Source organism: Astatotilapia calliptera, chromosome 7 (genome assembly GCF_964374335.1).
Source record: "Astatotilapia calliptera chromosome 7, fAstCal68.1, whole genome shotgun sequence".
NCBI lineage: Eukaryota > Metazoa > Chordata > Actinopteri > Cichliformes > Cichlidae > Astatotilapia > Astatotilapia calliptera.
Window position 1 is genome coordinate 54,838,663 of NC_137428.1, and position 16,794 is coordinate 54,855,456.

The window sequence follows — 16,794 nt, forward strand, 5'->3', positions numbered from 1 at the left end:
TGGCTGGACAGGAACAAACTTCTTTTCATCCCAGGCTGCACTTAACTGCCAACTTCACGAGCTGAGAGAAAGGGTTCCAGATCACTGATCAGGTTCAAACAAACAAATCAAATAACATCCTGTCACAAGAACTCCTTCCTGTTAACTAAAATACACAAGGTAGTGTGCCCGTGCCACTGTTTAGAACATTATAGAGATTTTCGCTTTTTGTATATTAAAAATGACAAGAAAGGATGAGCCTAATAGGAAAAAATAGAGAGCGACTTAAAACAGGCAACTGGAGATGGCCTTTTATTACTGTGTGTCACGATTTCCTTTGTGGTGAACATGCAGTTTTGTCCACCAAAACATTGAAAAGAAGAAGATCCAGTGACACATTCAAATGATTCTCTCATCTTGAGAAGAAATGTCTCTAAATAATTGATGTCTGATATCAACAGCAACATCCATCAGTTAATAATTTGCTGTTACACAAAAGACCGATCTTCAACACACAAATTCATCACTTCTTTTAGACTGAGGGCTGTGAATATACAGTCGTTTGTCAAAGTCCCAACAACTCTACTGAACTACATTAAATCGAATAATTCGTTTATCAAATCCTCAATATTCAAATAGGGGAATGGCACCAAACGTATGGATTTCTCCAGCTGCTGAAGTATAACAGGAATAACCAAGTGCAGAAAAATCCCATTCAGCAACAGCTTTGAATTATGGCACCATGTTTAAGAGTTAAGAGCAGTGAGCTTCTACGCTCAGCAGAGCAGACTCTTGATCTGCTTTCAACCGTAATTTTGACCAAGACCGACTCTTTTGCGGCTTAACAGCTGACTTTTATTTTTTGTCAGGTCAGTGAGCAGAGTGAAAGGGAAACAACTGTGGTGCTCTATTGAGTTTAAATGAAGAATTAATGAGGTACTTTCAAACAACGTTAGAGTCAAAAGAAGTGGTGAATGGAGTAATGGTTGGTGCTAACACACACTACCTTTCATGAGAAAAACAGAAAAGAGGAAGGGAAAAAAGCTTGTTTTAAAGCATGGAATCAAATATCATCAGTTGTGGTTACTTAAAAGATGTTAAAGTCTTACTAAATGGTTGCATATAATTTATTTTAATTTCACTCAATAGCAAATTACTGTCTTAATTAATCAACAACAGTCTAAAAACCAGTAGAGAAATTATGCTTAGGACAACCCAGTATCAAAGTGGTTTTGTACTCCACCCACATTTTGGTGATCAATGGTGCTGTTCAAGTTTAAATTGGTATTGTTCTAAACTTCATTCCATCAAACACAGAAAGTTGTGAAGAGAAGAAAACCAGAATATATACATACAAAAATAACAATGTTTCTTGCAACTATATCCCACGATTTTATTCATTTCCTGAAAGCCGGGTTGATGTTCTTTACCTGCCATTGCTGATTTGTGGAGGTGAATGTCGGGAGTGGTCTGAGGGTTCAGATCGTCTATCTGGAGAGCGGGAGCGGCTGCTACGATGTCTGTCATGTGATCGATTGGAATGGTCGGATGCCAGAGAATGGATATCTGAAATGTCTGGTTAAACATAAAGATACTGTGAAACGGCCGCAGCCTCAAAGTTGCCCTGACAAGTCTGACTTTCTTCGTATCCACTCATTTGAGTTGAATTCACATCACTCTCACCATCTCTGTCAGAAGCGTTGGCTGAGGGAATACTGTCATCGAGGTCAGGGATGTTCAGCAGGGTCGCTCTCTCATCCCTCTGAACCACCATTTTTAGCTTGCCCTTTGACCTTTCTATCAGCTTCTTGGCATCAATCAAAGAGAGGTTCTCTGTCACGGTGCCATTAATCTGAAAGAATCAGCAAAACAAGCCATCAGAAATGACATGAAGTAAACATTCGTACACAGCCACAGAACTTGAATGAAAAGAGAAACATTACAAAAGGTGACATGTCTGGGGTTATTATCTTAATGGTATGAGACCACATTAATGTTCCTCCCCATAACCAGTCTATGCATTAAAGGAAAGGATCAAGATGTGCATGTTGCTAAATGTGACGGTGTCCATCTACACAGCATGTTCCCAAAACATTAATACAATGAGACAAAGTAGTACATACTGCACATCCTTCTATCTGAATCAGGTTAGATTATATAAAGAACATGATCAAACATTTTCAGTTTATCTTCTATGTTTCCAGTGATTCTCTGCCTTTCCCCTCTCACCTTCAGTACAACATCCCCCTCCTGGATGTTGCCATCCCTGGCTGCCAGGCTCTCAGGGGAAATGTCCTTGACAAAGATGTGGCTGGCCAGGCGCAGGCCATATTCTGCTTACAAAGTGAACGACAGCAACAAAGACAACGTTAGCACAGAGTTCACGTGACAACACCACGCTGACTGCGATTCTGCTGACATCTGCTTCTCCCACTGGGATTAACAGTACTGATTAAAGAAGATTAATTGCTCTTTTACTTAGATTTACTTGAGTTTACTTGGATTTTGCTGTGGCTGGCAAGTTTTGTTTGCTCTGGCAGTTAACCAATGCTGATTTGGAGGCTTTATTCTCTTCTAAAAGAGAATATGGTTGTCTGTTAATAGTCATGTAAAGCAAATGGCAGGAGATTCCCTGCTTCACTATCCACTGTTCTGACTCCCTTTTTATCCCCGACTTTGTGAGCCTCACCTTCATTTTTGCGGGATTTCACGAGAGTGACCTTGGCGGGCCGTGGGGGCAGGTTGTGCGAGCGGCGGTCTGAGCGTGGGGAGAGACTTCTTTCCCGTGAGCCGCTGCGTTCACGTTCCCTGTCCCTGCGACCGCCGCTCCGCCCACTGCGCCTGCCCATAGTGCCGCCCACACCGCTGTACACGCCACTGCGTCCACTTCTCGTTTCATATATCTCTTCGTCGTAGCTATCCTCCTCCTCGTCATGCTCTGACATAGTCTCCCTCTCTCCCAGGCGGCCCATGGGGACGTGCACCTTCCTCTTGCGCCTGATTGTCTAAACAAAGGGAACAAGACATGAAATGAGCTTGACAACCAACATGAGCCAGGCACTCCCCTTATCATGCACATTTCTTCTGCTAGTGAACTACGAAAACATATGAGAGAGCCCAAATAACATTATTAGCAATATGCATATCTCTGCTACAAACACTTTTTAAGTCTGACTACAAAATGAGCTTTCCAAGAAGACTTCATAATGGGATGTGACACTCACAATTTTGGCGAGCTTCCCACTTTTACGAAGCTGCTGAACAGCATACGCGTGCTCCACATTATCCATGGAGACAGCGTTGACCATAACGACTCTGTCATTTTCCCTAAAGAAATGAGATACCAAGAACAGACAGACAGTGGAGTCTTTATGGAGCAGGCAGTGTAATTTAATACTAAAAAATGAGCTGCATGACTGGGTTCCCGATAATACAACTAAATCTTACTGCAGTAGGCCTTCTGCGGGGCCTCCTTTCAGCACATCTGAGATGACAATGGAGGTCTCACCACTCTGAAAATGAGGGTTATCCCGTCCACCTGAAATGGCTATCCCAAAGCCAAACCCTGGTGCCTGCACACAGAAATAAAAACAAAACACAAAAAAGATAAGGATGTGTGGATGGACCAAGACACTAACTGATGAGTAGAGACAGATGTATTTAAATGACCACCTCCTGGTACGAATCCAACAAAATAATTGTTTGTTAAACCACCTCTACAGAATACAGCAGTCGAACACTTTGAAGCGATGCAGTTTGCGTGCAAACAATGTGCACAAAGATGCCAGATCAGCATTTGTGCAATTTATGCTCCACAGCCAAAAACATGGAATCGTGTAGAAGAAAAGCTTTTTGTCTGTTCCACGTGCAATTAATTACACAGTGAGCTAACTCCCTACATGCTGTGATCCTGAAAATAGCAGGGAAGAAAAATGCTGAGATGGGAGATAGAGGGAAAATAACGTAAACCAGGTAGGGCAGAGAGCGTTTAGGATAGGGCATAATTTCAACATAGACAATTATAGAGAGTAAAGGAAGGATAACAGATACCCACCCTGTGTAGTGTTACTGTGTGCTGTTCCCAAATGACTGTCTCCTCCATTGCTGCACTCTGAAAGGCAAAGAAATTGCGCAGTGCTTAACACATAAGCTCCAGAGTTCAGACAAGAAGAGTTAAAATAATTCATTATTCCAACTGATAAAAAGGTGGAAGAGTGGCTCCCAAAATACATCTGACAGTGTCTCCTTCAGTGTTTAACCTTTAACAAAGTCTGCATAAAAGGTCCAATGTGCTGTTTTTTAATGAACAGAGTAGGCGTTATCTGTCCAAGCTAAATGTCTGCATAATGTGTAGAGTAGCATTTACCACTTTTGCAGCAAAAGCTACTTATACTGAGATACTGAAAAAAATAGAGGGTAAGGGTTTGGACTACTGCTGCTTTATGAACATCAGCCACTTGGGCAATCTAGGCTACATTTCATTATTCATATTGTATTATTCATACTGCAAATAAAGGATGTAAAGATTATAAACAGCAAATCGACTGTGAAAGCACACTGAGAGACTTTAGTAAAAAAAATTAAAAAGATAAACAGAATATTTGAATACACAATAATAGCACTGATTATTTTTGTCCTCTACCAAGGTTCCTAGTGGAAGGGGAAGTGTTTCACCACTAAAAATTAAGACAGGGTACACATCAGGACGCTTGTTTGTTTCACACTGTTGCTGATTCACAGTGATACAGATGACACAACAGAGCACAGCAAATAGCCCAGGCACACACCATAAACATGTTGGTTTTTAGACTAGACAGTCTTCTTTGTAGTGGGTCCACAGTATGAGGTCCCAAGTTTACAGTGAACTGAGTACAATAGCACAACAGACAAAGATCCTCCTTCATTAAATAGGGCCACACTGGCAGTAAGTCTCTAAAATTGAAGGACAACCTCAGCCCCATTAACAACCACAGAGGATAAGATTAAGGTCACCTCAGTCAGCTGCTGGGTTAACGCCATCCTCTGCGACCTACAGCCCGCTTCTTATCTCTGGCTCTGTATCATTTTACCTCCACTGCAATCTCACAACACATTAGACATTCAAGGACTGCATATAAAATACTACGAGGTCATTCCCATTGGGGCAAATTACAACCACCATCACAGCACTTAATGCAATAACCCCCATCTGTCATGCAAAATGATCCTAGCCTTGTGATCTTAATAGGTGAGACTGCCACACATATCCCCTTCTGCTTTGCTGGTTATTTCTTTGACACCTCGAACGCTTACAGTATTAACCACCTATGCAGAAATCTCATGTTGCGGTACATTAAAATGTGATGAAAAATGAGCAAGGGGAGATTACTCTTCACGCTGAAAAGGAGCATCGGTTCCAGTGCTTAGACCTGCCACTGAGACTGCTGTCGACGGGTTGGCAGCTTCAAACGCAAAACATCTAGCAAGAGTCAGTCCAGTTTCACACTGAAAACCATTTTGCAGCACATCAGTATGACAACTTGATAATGGAAGTGCTATTAAGCCACAAAGAGCGATAAACAGCTAAAAACCTTCGATGGTCTGCAGGCCAAATACTGAACTACAGACCACTATGAAATCTCATATAGGGAATAGGGATATTCAGTTAATCATTTTTAATCAGTAAAGCTACCTGTCCTTAATGGCATCCATCAATTATGAAAACAAGATAACCCATCCCATTACTTTTACCCCCAAATTCATCCCCCGTCAGAGTGTGGCAACAAAAATATAAGGTACTAAGGGATTGTGAGCCCAAGGACGCACAATTTAATCAACCTTACACAGTAGTTAAGATTCAGGGACACCCTTTTTTAAACTATCAAAATGTATTTTGCAATATTGCACAGTTTTAAGTCATCACCAAAATGTGTGTGATGAGAAACACTAAAAACACACCCAGAGATTCTGAAGTTGAAAATAACAACAGCCATGCTGCTGCAGAAGCAAATGTCTGAACAAAAAAAGTAACTCAGATGTGAAGAAAACAATGTCCAACTTTTTTTTGTACAGCAGAAATCATATTCAGAGGCAGCAGCTTAGCTGACCAACTGCTGCTGTGCCGTTTATTGTTTTAGCACCCTGGCCTCCTTCAACACATCATCCTTATGTCTGCTGCGACCTGTCGGCCAAATGCCAAAGATTAGCTGGCGTCTGGGAATACAGGCAGCTAAATAAAATGCCACAAGTGGCCCCAGACGTGCTCAGCTTGGCAGCAACAGTCACAAACTCCTCAAGCAGCTTATAGTGGGGCTCACACAAGGAGGGTGAACCAAAGTTTGAACAGGGGAACTCCCCCTGGCCTTTCACACTGAATTATCTGCTCTTGAGAAAGGGTGGGGTGGGGGGCATCTGAATATAAACAAGTCTGGTGAAAGCAGAGGAATGATCTCCCGCTAGAAAGTTTGCTCTTTCAGGGAGGAGGATTTATGCCCCAGTCTTCTTGATCAGCACTGTGCAAATGCTGACGCCAAGAGCTCAAACATTTTGCCTAAATTTATAGAGACTTGCTTCTAACTGATAAATTGGGGGGGGGGGGGGGGGGGGGGGGTGTTTCCAGTTGATAGTCAGACTTTCAAAACTTCTTTATAAGCATTTATGCAGCATAACACAAACATGTACGCCCACAAACGTATAATGTTTTAGAGTGGGTAGCAAGAGATGTCAATTTAGTTGTCTGGAAAACATGTTTAGAGGATGCTTCTAAAGCTCCACTGAATACAAATAAATCACTGAAAAATTGCAATGGGGCAAAACAAAAGGACCGAATACCAAGGGAAAAAGACGAAAAACAATCTCTCTCTCTCTCTATCACATGCACACACCTTTCACTGTGAAGGGATATAATTTTGCTACCTCCTGCTCCTGCAGAGCTTGTTGCTCTGGTAACAGAGGGGGGACTGTGTGGCTTTCTAGTGGCCTTTCAGGACAGGTCTGAAGGTTCCTCTAAACTGTAGGAGGTAAATTTTAAAAAAAGGAAATAAAGACAGGGCCAAATCAATTCATAAAGTTCATAAAGTTTTGTGGCTCAAATGAGCACTACTATTTTTTGCCATAAGATCTAAACAGTGAACTAGTGACTTTATATTTGTCAAAAACAAATATGTTCATTTCCTGTTCCAAAAATGTCCAAAACATTTCTTTTAAGTAAACACAAAGTAAGGTATGTTGTTTTCAGTGAAATGAGCATAGGTTGCTGTAAAGTTGCACCAACATCCCGTGACTGATGACTTTCAGTGCCATAATGTGTACACCCTTTACAGCCACAATTTGGTGCCAAGAGAGGCTTCATGCCTCAAGCTAAAGCCAGGCCTGGCAGCCGCTCCACAGTGAGACACACCATGTTGGTTGGGTCATGCTTGGGGGATTACAACTAGGCAACATGGGAGCCAGCACTACAACACAGATGGACTTTAATGCAGATGGAGAACGGAGAGGAAAGCTCTGCTCAAAGAGGACTGTGTCAAATCAATGCACAAATGGTAAAACAACGCAATCATCAATGAGCCCACTGGGCTTTTTATTCCTCTGCAGAACAAACTATTATAGCATGTCCATAAAATACTGCTCTGCCAGCAGTCTTTCAAGCTTTTAATTTCCACTTGTAAATCAATTACAGAATGCTACTAACAATTTTTGTCATTACTGATCATAGCTCATCTTCCTGATTACTCCTTCAGCTGCTCTATAAACCAAAAACCGTGACCAACCTAATTTCCAAACAAACAGATGACGTTCAGATTTAAGAAGCTAAATCTAGCTTTCTTGCTCAAAAGATATTTTTAAAAAGGCACATGTGTATTTTGCAAGTTGAGGGGCAAATGGCTTCTTGTTACAGGTACTATCTGTATGCCAGTGGCAATAAAACTGAGCAATAACAAACTTACATATACTTGTGTGCCCCGGAGGTCCTCTCTGAAGTCAGCGAAACAGTAAATTTTGTCTACTTGGCAAATACTAGCAGACAGTTTGGCAGGGAGCTGTGACAATTCTTGTCACTTTCAAATAAAGGGCCTGCAACTAATCAAATGTGCAGCTACAAACCTGACTTGCAATGATTATGAAAACAATATAATTAACATAAAAATAGTGCTCTAGTTTTGTTTTGCGTCACTGAATCGAGCAGACCCCTCTCCTTTTACAGCGGTGACCTTCAACCCTCCCCTAAAAGCAAAAACCTCCCTCCCTGCCAGGCTGTAGCAGGTTTGGTTAAGCTTGAGCCAAGATAACAAAGAGAGAGCCTGAAGGAAAACTAAAGAGGTAAACCAAATGGATACACTTTTTGTTTTAAAGAGTTTAGCAAAACACACGATAAGCCTAACTATGTTCTCTAAATTGTTTCAAACAATCAGGATGATAATATTTATTTTACCATAATCAAACAGCCCTGCTTAAAAAAACGCAACTCTCTGCGTAAAAAAAGCAAATGATATTTTGTTATAACTGAGGCAACATTGTGCGATTTTGTGCTGAAGTATGGTTTAGGGGTGAGGCAGAGACTTATTCAATTCTGACCGCTCTGGGACCAGAGTAGCTAAAAATAGCTCTCATTAATTCTACTGTTGTGGTGCTGCAACAGAGTGATTTAGGGGGGGAACCTTGCAGCATGAACACTGAGGAACATTTAATAGGTTCTTGTTGTAGTAAATGCCACAAATCGACCAAAACAAATGATAAAATACTGCAAAGAAAATACATCCACTCTCTCTTTGTACTGCCTATTTATTGTATTTCTTTGTAAGGTCTGAGGGAAAAAAAGAGACTTTGATCGTTCTCACAAATCTGTTTCAGTGCCAGTGTGATGAAAATGTGACTATTCATATTTCAAGAGTAGTAATGAGTCGAAACAAATAAAATATGATAATTAAAGGTTTACAGGTGGCTGAAAGCAATAATTCACAATTATTTTTGTTCACATGCATCAGCACATGATTAGCAGCAATAAAGCCAAATGAAGCCAAGTCTGCTGCAAGCTTAAATATTCAATCCTAGCAATAAACATACTGCTGAGTTAAAACAATTCTTTCCCTTTTGCTTCTCTCCAAGACAGTTTTCAAATTACACTGCAGCCAAAGACAAGAAAACAACAACATGAATACACAACACTGTGGCTGCTGGCAATGAATCAACAAAGTAGAATAAGATGATTGATCACTTCAGCAATTGAAATCGATGTACTGGGGAGTGCTGACAACTGCTAAAACTCTCCTGCCGGGGAGAGCATAGCCCAATGCTAATGAGAGCCCATGCCTTAGTGCCAGTCAAGGGTTCCCCTGAGAGACAAGTGACACTCTACACATACAACATGGAAAGACACCGTACTGCGGATCTCTACCTGAGGGAACACAGTGGCAGAGATGCAGGAGAGCGATACGAAGGTCAAGAGAAGAAACCCAGAAGACTGATAGAAAAGTTAATCCGCAGCCATGAAGCACATGTATTATCTAAAGGAAACTGTGAAACTCCCTTTCCTTCAATTTTACTCCTTTCATCTATTTGCTGCATAAGTATTCAGATAACACTGATGCATAGAAGATTAGAGGTACTTACATGAATTCATCCTGCTCACTACAGAGGACACAGAGAAAAGCGTCTCCAACTCCAACTACTCCCCAGTAAATCCAGCAGGAGATTCCTGCAGACGCACATCAGCAGCCTCAGTGCATGACTGCACCAATCAGTGCTACGAGGAACACTGCCCCCACCTTCCTCTTTCCTTCTGTTAGATTTGAAACCACAGAAATTACGACCACAGGTGAGGGGTTATAAAACACACTCCGCAGCTACACCCTAACGTTTCCTCTGGCCCGTGAGGGTCTGTGTCCTCTACCAACATCTTCCTTCTGAATGTATCCTTCCCTCTAACTCTATCCTTACACACTCAGGGGATCGAAACAAATCCCCTCCAGCTTGGCAGCGATCTGTGTGGGATCTGCAGTTCCGCTACAGCATGGGACTCCTCTGTACTAGTGAACATCCATCCGCAGTGTAAACTGCTGTATCGGACTTAACCCTTGAGCTGCCGTTAAATCGGAGCAGAATCCACCAATTCGCTCAGCATGTGGGATATTACAAACCACCTCCTGCTTTTCTCAGGTGTGCTGCATTACATGCATAAATTATGCTAAACGTGTTAATGAAATCCCACAGAAGATTGGCTGTTCTGTTAGCTTCATGGTCAGTATTCACAGATTCCATGATTACAGCAAAAACACAACCACCTTTAAATCTGACATTCATATAATCTTTGGGTAAAATTAACAGATTGATGACACTGCACATGAAATGAAAAGACCCACACAGGGAACTACAAGAGGCAGGCAAAGCAACAAAAACCTAACATGTTAAGTAAAATGTTCAATCAGGAACATCTAACAGCTAAAATATCATTGTGTTTTGTTTGTTGTCACTTTTGTAGCACTGGTTCAGACTACTCTAACTGCAACTGTAGCTTCAGTCAGGGACATTATATAACCAACTATATTGCGCTTTAGCTATAATTTCAAACATGAAAACATACTCCCCATGCTTATCATAAAAACATCACCAGTTAGTCTGTTTAGGCAAGGGAGCATGTGCTGTGCATGGTCACAGCTACTCCCTAGCGATATGACTGGGAAATGAATATCAACGAGCGTGCTGAAACTGAACTTCCAAGAATGCAACCTCTGCAGTGCAGGTATCTCCACTGTTGGCATTTAACTTGCATATGAGCGCATTTCAGATGAGTGCAAATGTGAACAATATTAAATGACTGACATTTTAATGTCTAACAGTAACAATGTACAAAATCAGTGCATTCAATCAGCTACCAGCTGCTTTCAGTCAGCCGTATACTATAGGGCATTTTTTACTAAGCCCAAGCATCTTTAAGATTAAAAATAAGACATCTGGGAATAAGAAACACAAACTAATGTGTTTGTTTCTTTTTTTTGTTTGGTTTCACATACCTATTATTGTTATAATTAACTGAACTATTATCTTACCCATGACATCTAACTATGTACAAATCTGTGAAGGTACTTCGTGCTCTTTGCTGTAGAGACAGTAAAAAAAATCTATTAAAGAGAAAAAGGGAATTATGTGGAGCTGCAGTTTGCGTTTTCACCATCCAACCACTGGATCGCCCCCTGTGGAGACATTTATGTGCCTCTTTGAAGCACAATCCAGTGTTTGTGGTCCACATATAATCAAGCAGCCTTTAGAGGACACTGTAAGACACCATAAGGGTGCTTGCGTTTATTTCAGTAGTCAAGTCATTTTACACTGTTTTGATTTGAATGCTTCCTGTCGCAAGGACAATCTGCATGGTTGCACAAACATATGAATTCATCCCAAGGCAACTTCAGTCATCTGCACTATATGCCAACCACCCAGTCACCTACACACACACCAAGTCTGTGGAGAGCTGCTGTCTCCTTCGCCACCAATAAGAAAAGAGCAGTCATCAAGGAATGGAATGGCGTTACCCTTCACTTTACAGCAGCATCAAAAACTACTGTACTTCTACTGTATTACAGGCTGAAGTAGCAGCATTTTATTCTGCACTTCATCCTTCACAACGACATCAGCTACCCACATAAAGCTCTGGGTACCTTTTTGGACATTAAACTATAAACCATCCACTCAACCTCATGCACTTAAACCTCCTTTACTGCCTGTCACAGAGTGCTCATTACTTCTAAAATTTCTGACATTTATTGAGACAGTCACTACAGACTGCTATAAGGGCATCATTTGCATACCCAATCTTTACACTGGCCCCTTTGAGCATGTTCGGCAGCAGTGACCACTGACACAGATGCACTGTGCATCCAGACAAAGTAAATGGATGACTCATCTGAGAATGGCTTACCATTGTGTTTTTACACATTTGGTAGAGGAAGTGGAGCATAATATGCACCACAATAAAAAAAAATATATGAACAAACACACCAACTATTACAACAAGAGTTTTTCAGCCTCTCATATTGTAAAACAGCATTGACCAAGCATTCAAATTTAAATTTGAAATTCAAATTTAAATAGACTAATAAACAAAAAAAGCAGCAGATTTTCACAAGTATGCAAGGACATGAGCTCACAGCTTACTAAGGCCATGTGGGACATGAAATCCCACTCATCAGTCAGGATAATGATAAAGCTGGACAAGCCTGACAGACACCCAGTCACCGGCGGGGAAGGGGGGAAGAGTTAAATTTACATCCCTCTCAGCTGAACCTGAGAGTGGTGACAGATTCCACACATAGTTTGCTCTCTCCACTAGCTCCTGCCTCCAAATTAATTATTTCCACATCAAACTAAAAAGGAATGTAAAGAACCTGAGCAGCAATCATCTTCTTTAAACAATGTGTAGCTACATACAGCAAAACACACATCTACAAGGTCAAAAAAATGGGGTCCAGAAATGCTTTAAATGTCACTCTGTGTGCATATTTATCATGTAAAGATTTTAAAAAATTTCTTTTAAAATGTTTAAATATTTGGCATAACCTGAGTGAGATACTGAGCTACAGAACCGCCAGTTCCCTTATTTAAATGAACTACAGCTCTATTTCCAGTAACTTGAACTCATATTTACAGCATATTAACTTCTGCAGCAGTTTCTGTTTGAACGTTAGAAACTTGAGCTGTACGTTCACAGTTCACATTAAATACCACAGTTATTGCTTTTACTAAAACTGGTGCTGGAAAACATTGCAAACCATAAAAGAATACAGATCATTTAATTGCTTTTAGTCTGTGCTTGGATTTCTATTAAAGTGCATCCTGGCCTCAGATTACAACTATATCTTTAGCTTTCTACTCTTTAGGTTCCCTTAGTAACAACACATTTCAAATTCAAAATAGTACACGATCCTACCTTGAAGAGGTGATATTTGGGCATAAAGACTGAATGTGAAACTACACGAAAGGCCAAAGTTCTTTTGGGTTTCTCAGCCTGAAATGAATGCAGTCTGCAGGCAAATCTTATTTAATGTGCTAAGCGTCAAGACTAGCAGTCAACACTGCAATTAACATGTTTCCAGATTAGTGTTTAGACAGTATGATAATTAGCTGTTATTAGAGCCTTGGCTGCCACATTGCTGCTGTCATAAGTGCCCAACACTCCTCTTCTTGTACACATTCATCAGATGAGACAAGACATGTGTTGCTTCTTCACTTTATCTGTTTTCTGCACCCTCTCGCACAACACATGGCAAAAACCCAGCACATGTGGTGTAGTAAATAATGGACAACAGAGTGAGTTGACTGGATGACTTGCCTCAGTATATGTAATAATCGTTTTGTAAGTTAAATGCCAATCTGCATTAAGTGATGTCTAACCCTAACCTTTCCAAAATATTTTCCTTTATAAATTACTGATATGTCCATCACTTTTTAAATTAAGATAGCAAACATTTAATTGAAAGTCATGCAGTTATGGGAGACATTAGCATTTACTGGGATGACTCCAAGATCTAATGTTTAATCAGTTTTCTTTTTTCCCCCCAAGTTTTCCCATGAACCCCTGGGCAAATATTTACCTCTTTAGAGTTAGTACCATGGATGCTATTGCCATAGATGCTGATCAGGTGCGTTTTTAGACGATTTCTGCTAAAATCAGATATAGCCGTTTTTAGTAAAAATAACAATTTTTTTTTTCTGAAGAAAGAATTTGAATACGTATATTCCTATTGGCTATGTCCCATTAACTATAACAACATAATTTAAAAGTTTTGATACTCACTCACGTGGATGGAGGCTTAATGTGAGCTAAGACCATTTGCAGGCCCCACAGCACCAGTTAGTGATGCTAACCAGAGCCCGAGAGTGTCCTGAGCACATAAGAGCAGGAAATCTGGTCCTGAACTCAATCATCCCAGTGGAAGTTATCAGTGCCCCACACAGAGCACACAAGAAGGCAGGAATGTGCTGATAAGCTGAGCCACTGACCTGCCCCCACCTCCTCTTCATCACAGTGATTGAAATGAGGACAGCAGAGCCAAAGAGAAACAGCAATGATAAGGGAGGTTTCTACAGTATAAGAAAAAGGAGGTTCACGCCAAAATGAAACTGATGAAAGAGTTTCCAAGCCTATTCGTCCTGATAATTCCACATCCCCTTCACACCGGGATTTATGACAGCCTTGATTTACACAAGCTAGCCTCTGTGTAACTGAAACTACAACCACAACGTAAACATGCCATATGACCAGACAGAGGGCAAATGTATTATGAGAACATAGATTTCAATGACATATTGTTAAAACATGTTTGCTAGGAAGTCTAAATTTGGCCACAGATCAAAGCAATGACCTTTTCATGTCCAACACACCCATTGATCTACTAACACTGTCTCCAAAATGTAGTCCAAGGGTGAGGTAGTACATAAGAAACAAAATACCATCATTTATAGCTTGATCTACAGAATGCTAACTCAAAAGCCTTAAACACATGCAATATTAGATACTTCCAAACTATGCTTTGTTGTGAAAACAGTCGTTCAAATAAATAATGATTTTTTTTTTTTTAAAAATGGACAAAAACCACGAGTGAATTATAGTAAATTAGCAAAAACCTGCCCCGTGGCAAGTTCCTGCCAGGCCTGTGGTGCTTGTTCAGTTTGTTCATGTATTAAGGCACAAACACGTATGTTAAGTCAACATGTTACTCTTTTTGTCTTCATTATATCACTCTACACAGTCAAATAGTAAATGCCAAACAAATGCATGATAAATATATTAATTTATTTTTGTTCTTTGCAAGCAACATTTTCATTGTGTAAGAATTACAGTAACTATTGGTGTCACTGTTTGATGTACACTTATTTACAGATATGCATGACGACACAGTTAAATGATCCAAAAGTGCCATTGCATTAAAAATTGTTTATCATCATGTATTTGCAAACAACAACTTACGAACAGTTAATGCAGCTGTTCGTTCTGAAATAAGCTACCGCAAATAGTATTTATAATATGTATAGACTTAATTGTTATAAAATAATTCCCAAAAGCTATATAGATGTTGATAATCCTAGATAGAAAGTTTCATCCACATTGCTTAACGTGTCTAGGAGTTAGGAAACAGACACATACATACACTGTAATCCTTATAGTACGATACACTAACATGTTGGGACAGATGTAAGCACAGATGTTACAGTAGAGCAGGGCGATATGGCCAAAAATATTTATCACGATATATATTTGAAAATTTGCGATAACGATATAACTGACGATATAATTGATGCGAGACAAAATACAACTCCACAACATTACTAGCGCAAAAAGACAACCTTCCATTTATTTTCACTTAAACAAGAAGCTGGTTTTTATGTACATTAAAGCTTTATAAAAATGTAACAGTGCAAATGCAAATTCCTTGCTGAAAGTTTAACCAAAAGGCATTTACAGTAGAAATGGGCTGACATATCCTGAGCATAACCATGTATAATATCCACTGAAGTTAAAAAGAGGTGCTTTGCAACATTAAACTGCAGTGTGCAGTACGCATTTTTCGGACCATAAGGTGCACGGGATTATAAGGCACATTAAGCGAAACAAAGCAGTCAGATAAATCAAACTTTATTAAACTCATTCTTCTTGCTTCCTCCACTTCTGTACCATTGATTCATTAATGTTGAATTCTCTGGCAGCTGCTCTATTCCCATGTTGCTGCAGTATATTGATGACTAACCTCGTATTGTGGATGGATTATCTCAGTTGTTCTCCTGACTGAAGTTTGGTCCGTTTACAGCATCCTGCCATGCGATTGCATTTGTCTCTAACCATGAAGAACCTTCACGTTAACTTTTATAAGTGGAAAAGTGTTAGTGTTCGTCCTCCAGCTTCACTGTTTATGTTATGCTAATATAGCTGTGTCGCTAGCGATCACGTAGCACATCATTATATACCAGCTAGCCCAACTTCAGTAACCCTACAAACGTCACTGCTGTTTAGTTTCCTGTCTTCATTTATGTTGGAAGTGATAGCAGAGCTGTACGTTTGATTTTTTTTCAGAAATCTCTCAGTCAGAACATGCAATATCATGCTTAGGTAACTAGCGAAACTAGCGAGCTAACTTCCGCTAGCTTCCTGCTAACTTCTAACTCCGTTAAATGTAATAACTTTTGTTTTCATGGATGCCTGGAAGTTAAACTTTATAGTTACACCTGGTAAAGCAGCAATGCTGATCGTTTTATTAAAGATGAAAGAATTTAGACAGTTTTTAACGCTCAGTGATGCTGCAGTGTTCGTTTGACCTGAAGATTACGGAGTTTAGGACCCAGATTACTCCCAGATTTAAGAGCATCTTAGTCCGACAAATATGACAATAACAACGGCCGCTTGCATGTTCTGCAAAAAAATGTGCTTTGTTGTGTATCTGACGGACAAACACCAAACCAGTTCCACATCATGGAAGTTGCACCATTTTTACAAACCAATTCTGGTTCATCTGTTTCACTCAACAATCGGCCATGTGCGTATGAAAACAAAGGCACTGCGCATGCGCGTTTTACTCCCATTCTATTGCGATATTTCATTTTCCTATCGTTGCCTAACATTATACCGGTATTACCGTGAACGGTATAATATGGCCCAGCCCTATGTTACAGTTCTTCAAAATAGCACAGGCTAACTCATTAATTCCCCTCTTTGTTATTCTAGTGGCCCCTGAGGCTATCACTAGCACTGAAATGCAAACTATTTACAGTGTAACACATTGGGTAAATCAGCGGGAACACTTCTCACGCACTTGCACTTACACAGAACGTATATCGAGATATGAAACT

The 16,794-nt window shown here is 40.2% G+C and overlaps 1 protein-coding gene across 17 annotated transcripts in view; it reads right to left on the bottom strand.

Annotated features, from left to right (window-relative positions):
• Positions 1-16,794, bottom strand: part of tjp1b (tight junction protein 1b) — a 70,041-nt gene that overhangs the window by 16,745 nt on the left and 36,502 nt on the right. For 10 of the 17 annotated variants that reach the window (XM_080304670.1, XM_080304671.1, XM_080304669.1 and 7 more), the window contains 7 exons: positions 4,034-4,090; positions 3,427-3,551; positions 3,204-3,306; positions 2,669-2,984; positions 2,209-2,315; positions 1,663-1,831; positions 1,410-1,554 (listed from right to left, as the gene is read on the bottom strand). In XM_080304670.1, coding sequence (XP_080160796.1) covers positions 1,410-1,554; positions 1,663-1,831; positions 2,209-2,315; positions 2,669-2,984; positions 3,204-3,306; positions 3,427-3,551; positions 4,034-4,090 — 1,022 coding nt within the window. Of the gene's footprint in view, positions 1-1,409; positions 1,555-1,662; positions 1,832-2,208; positions 2,316-2,668; positions 2,985-3,203; positions 3,307-3,426; positions 3,552-4,033; positions 4,091-9,567; positions 9,604-16,794 lie in introns of those variants that run through there. The other 7 variants (XM_080304672.1, XM_026175569.2, XM_026175559.2 and 4 more) reach the window with 2 other exon arrangements.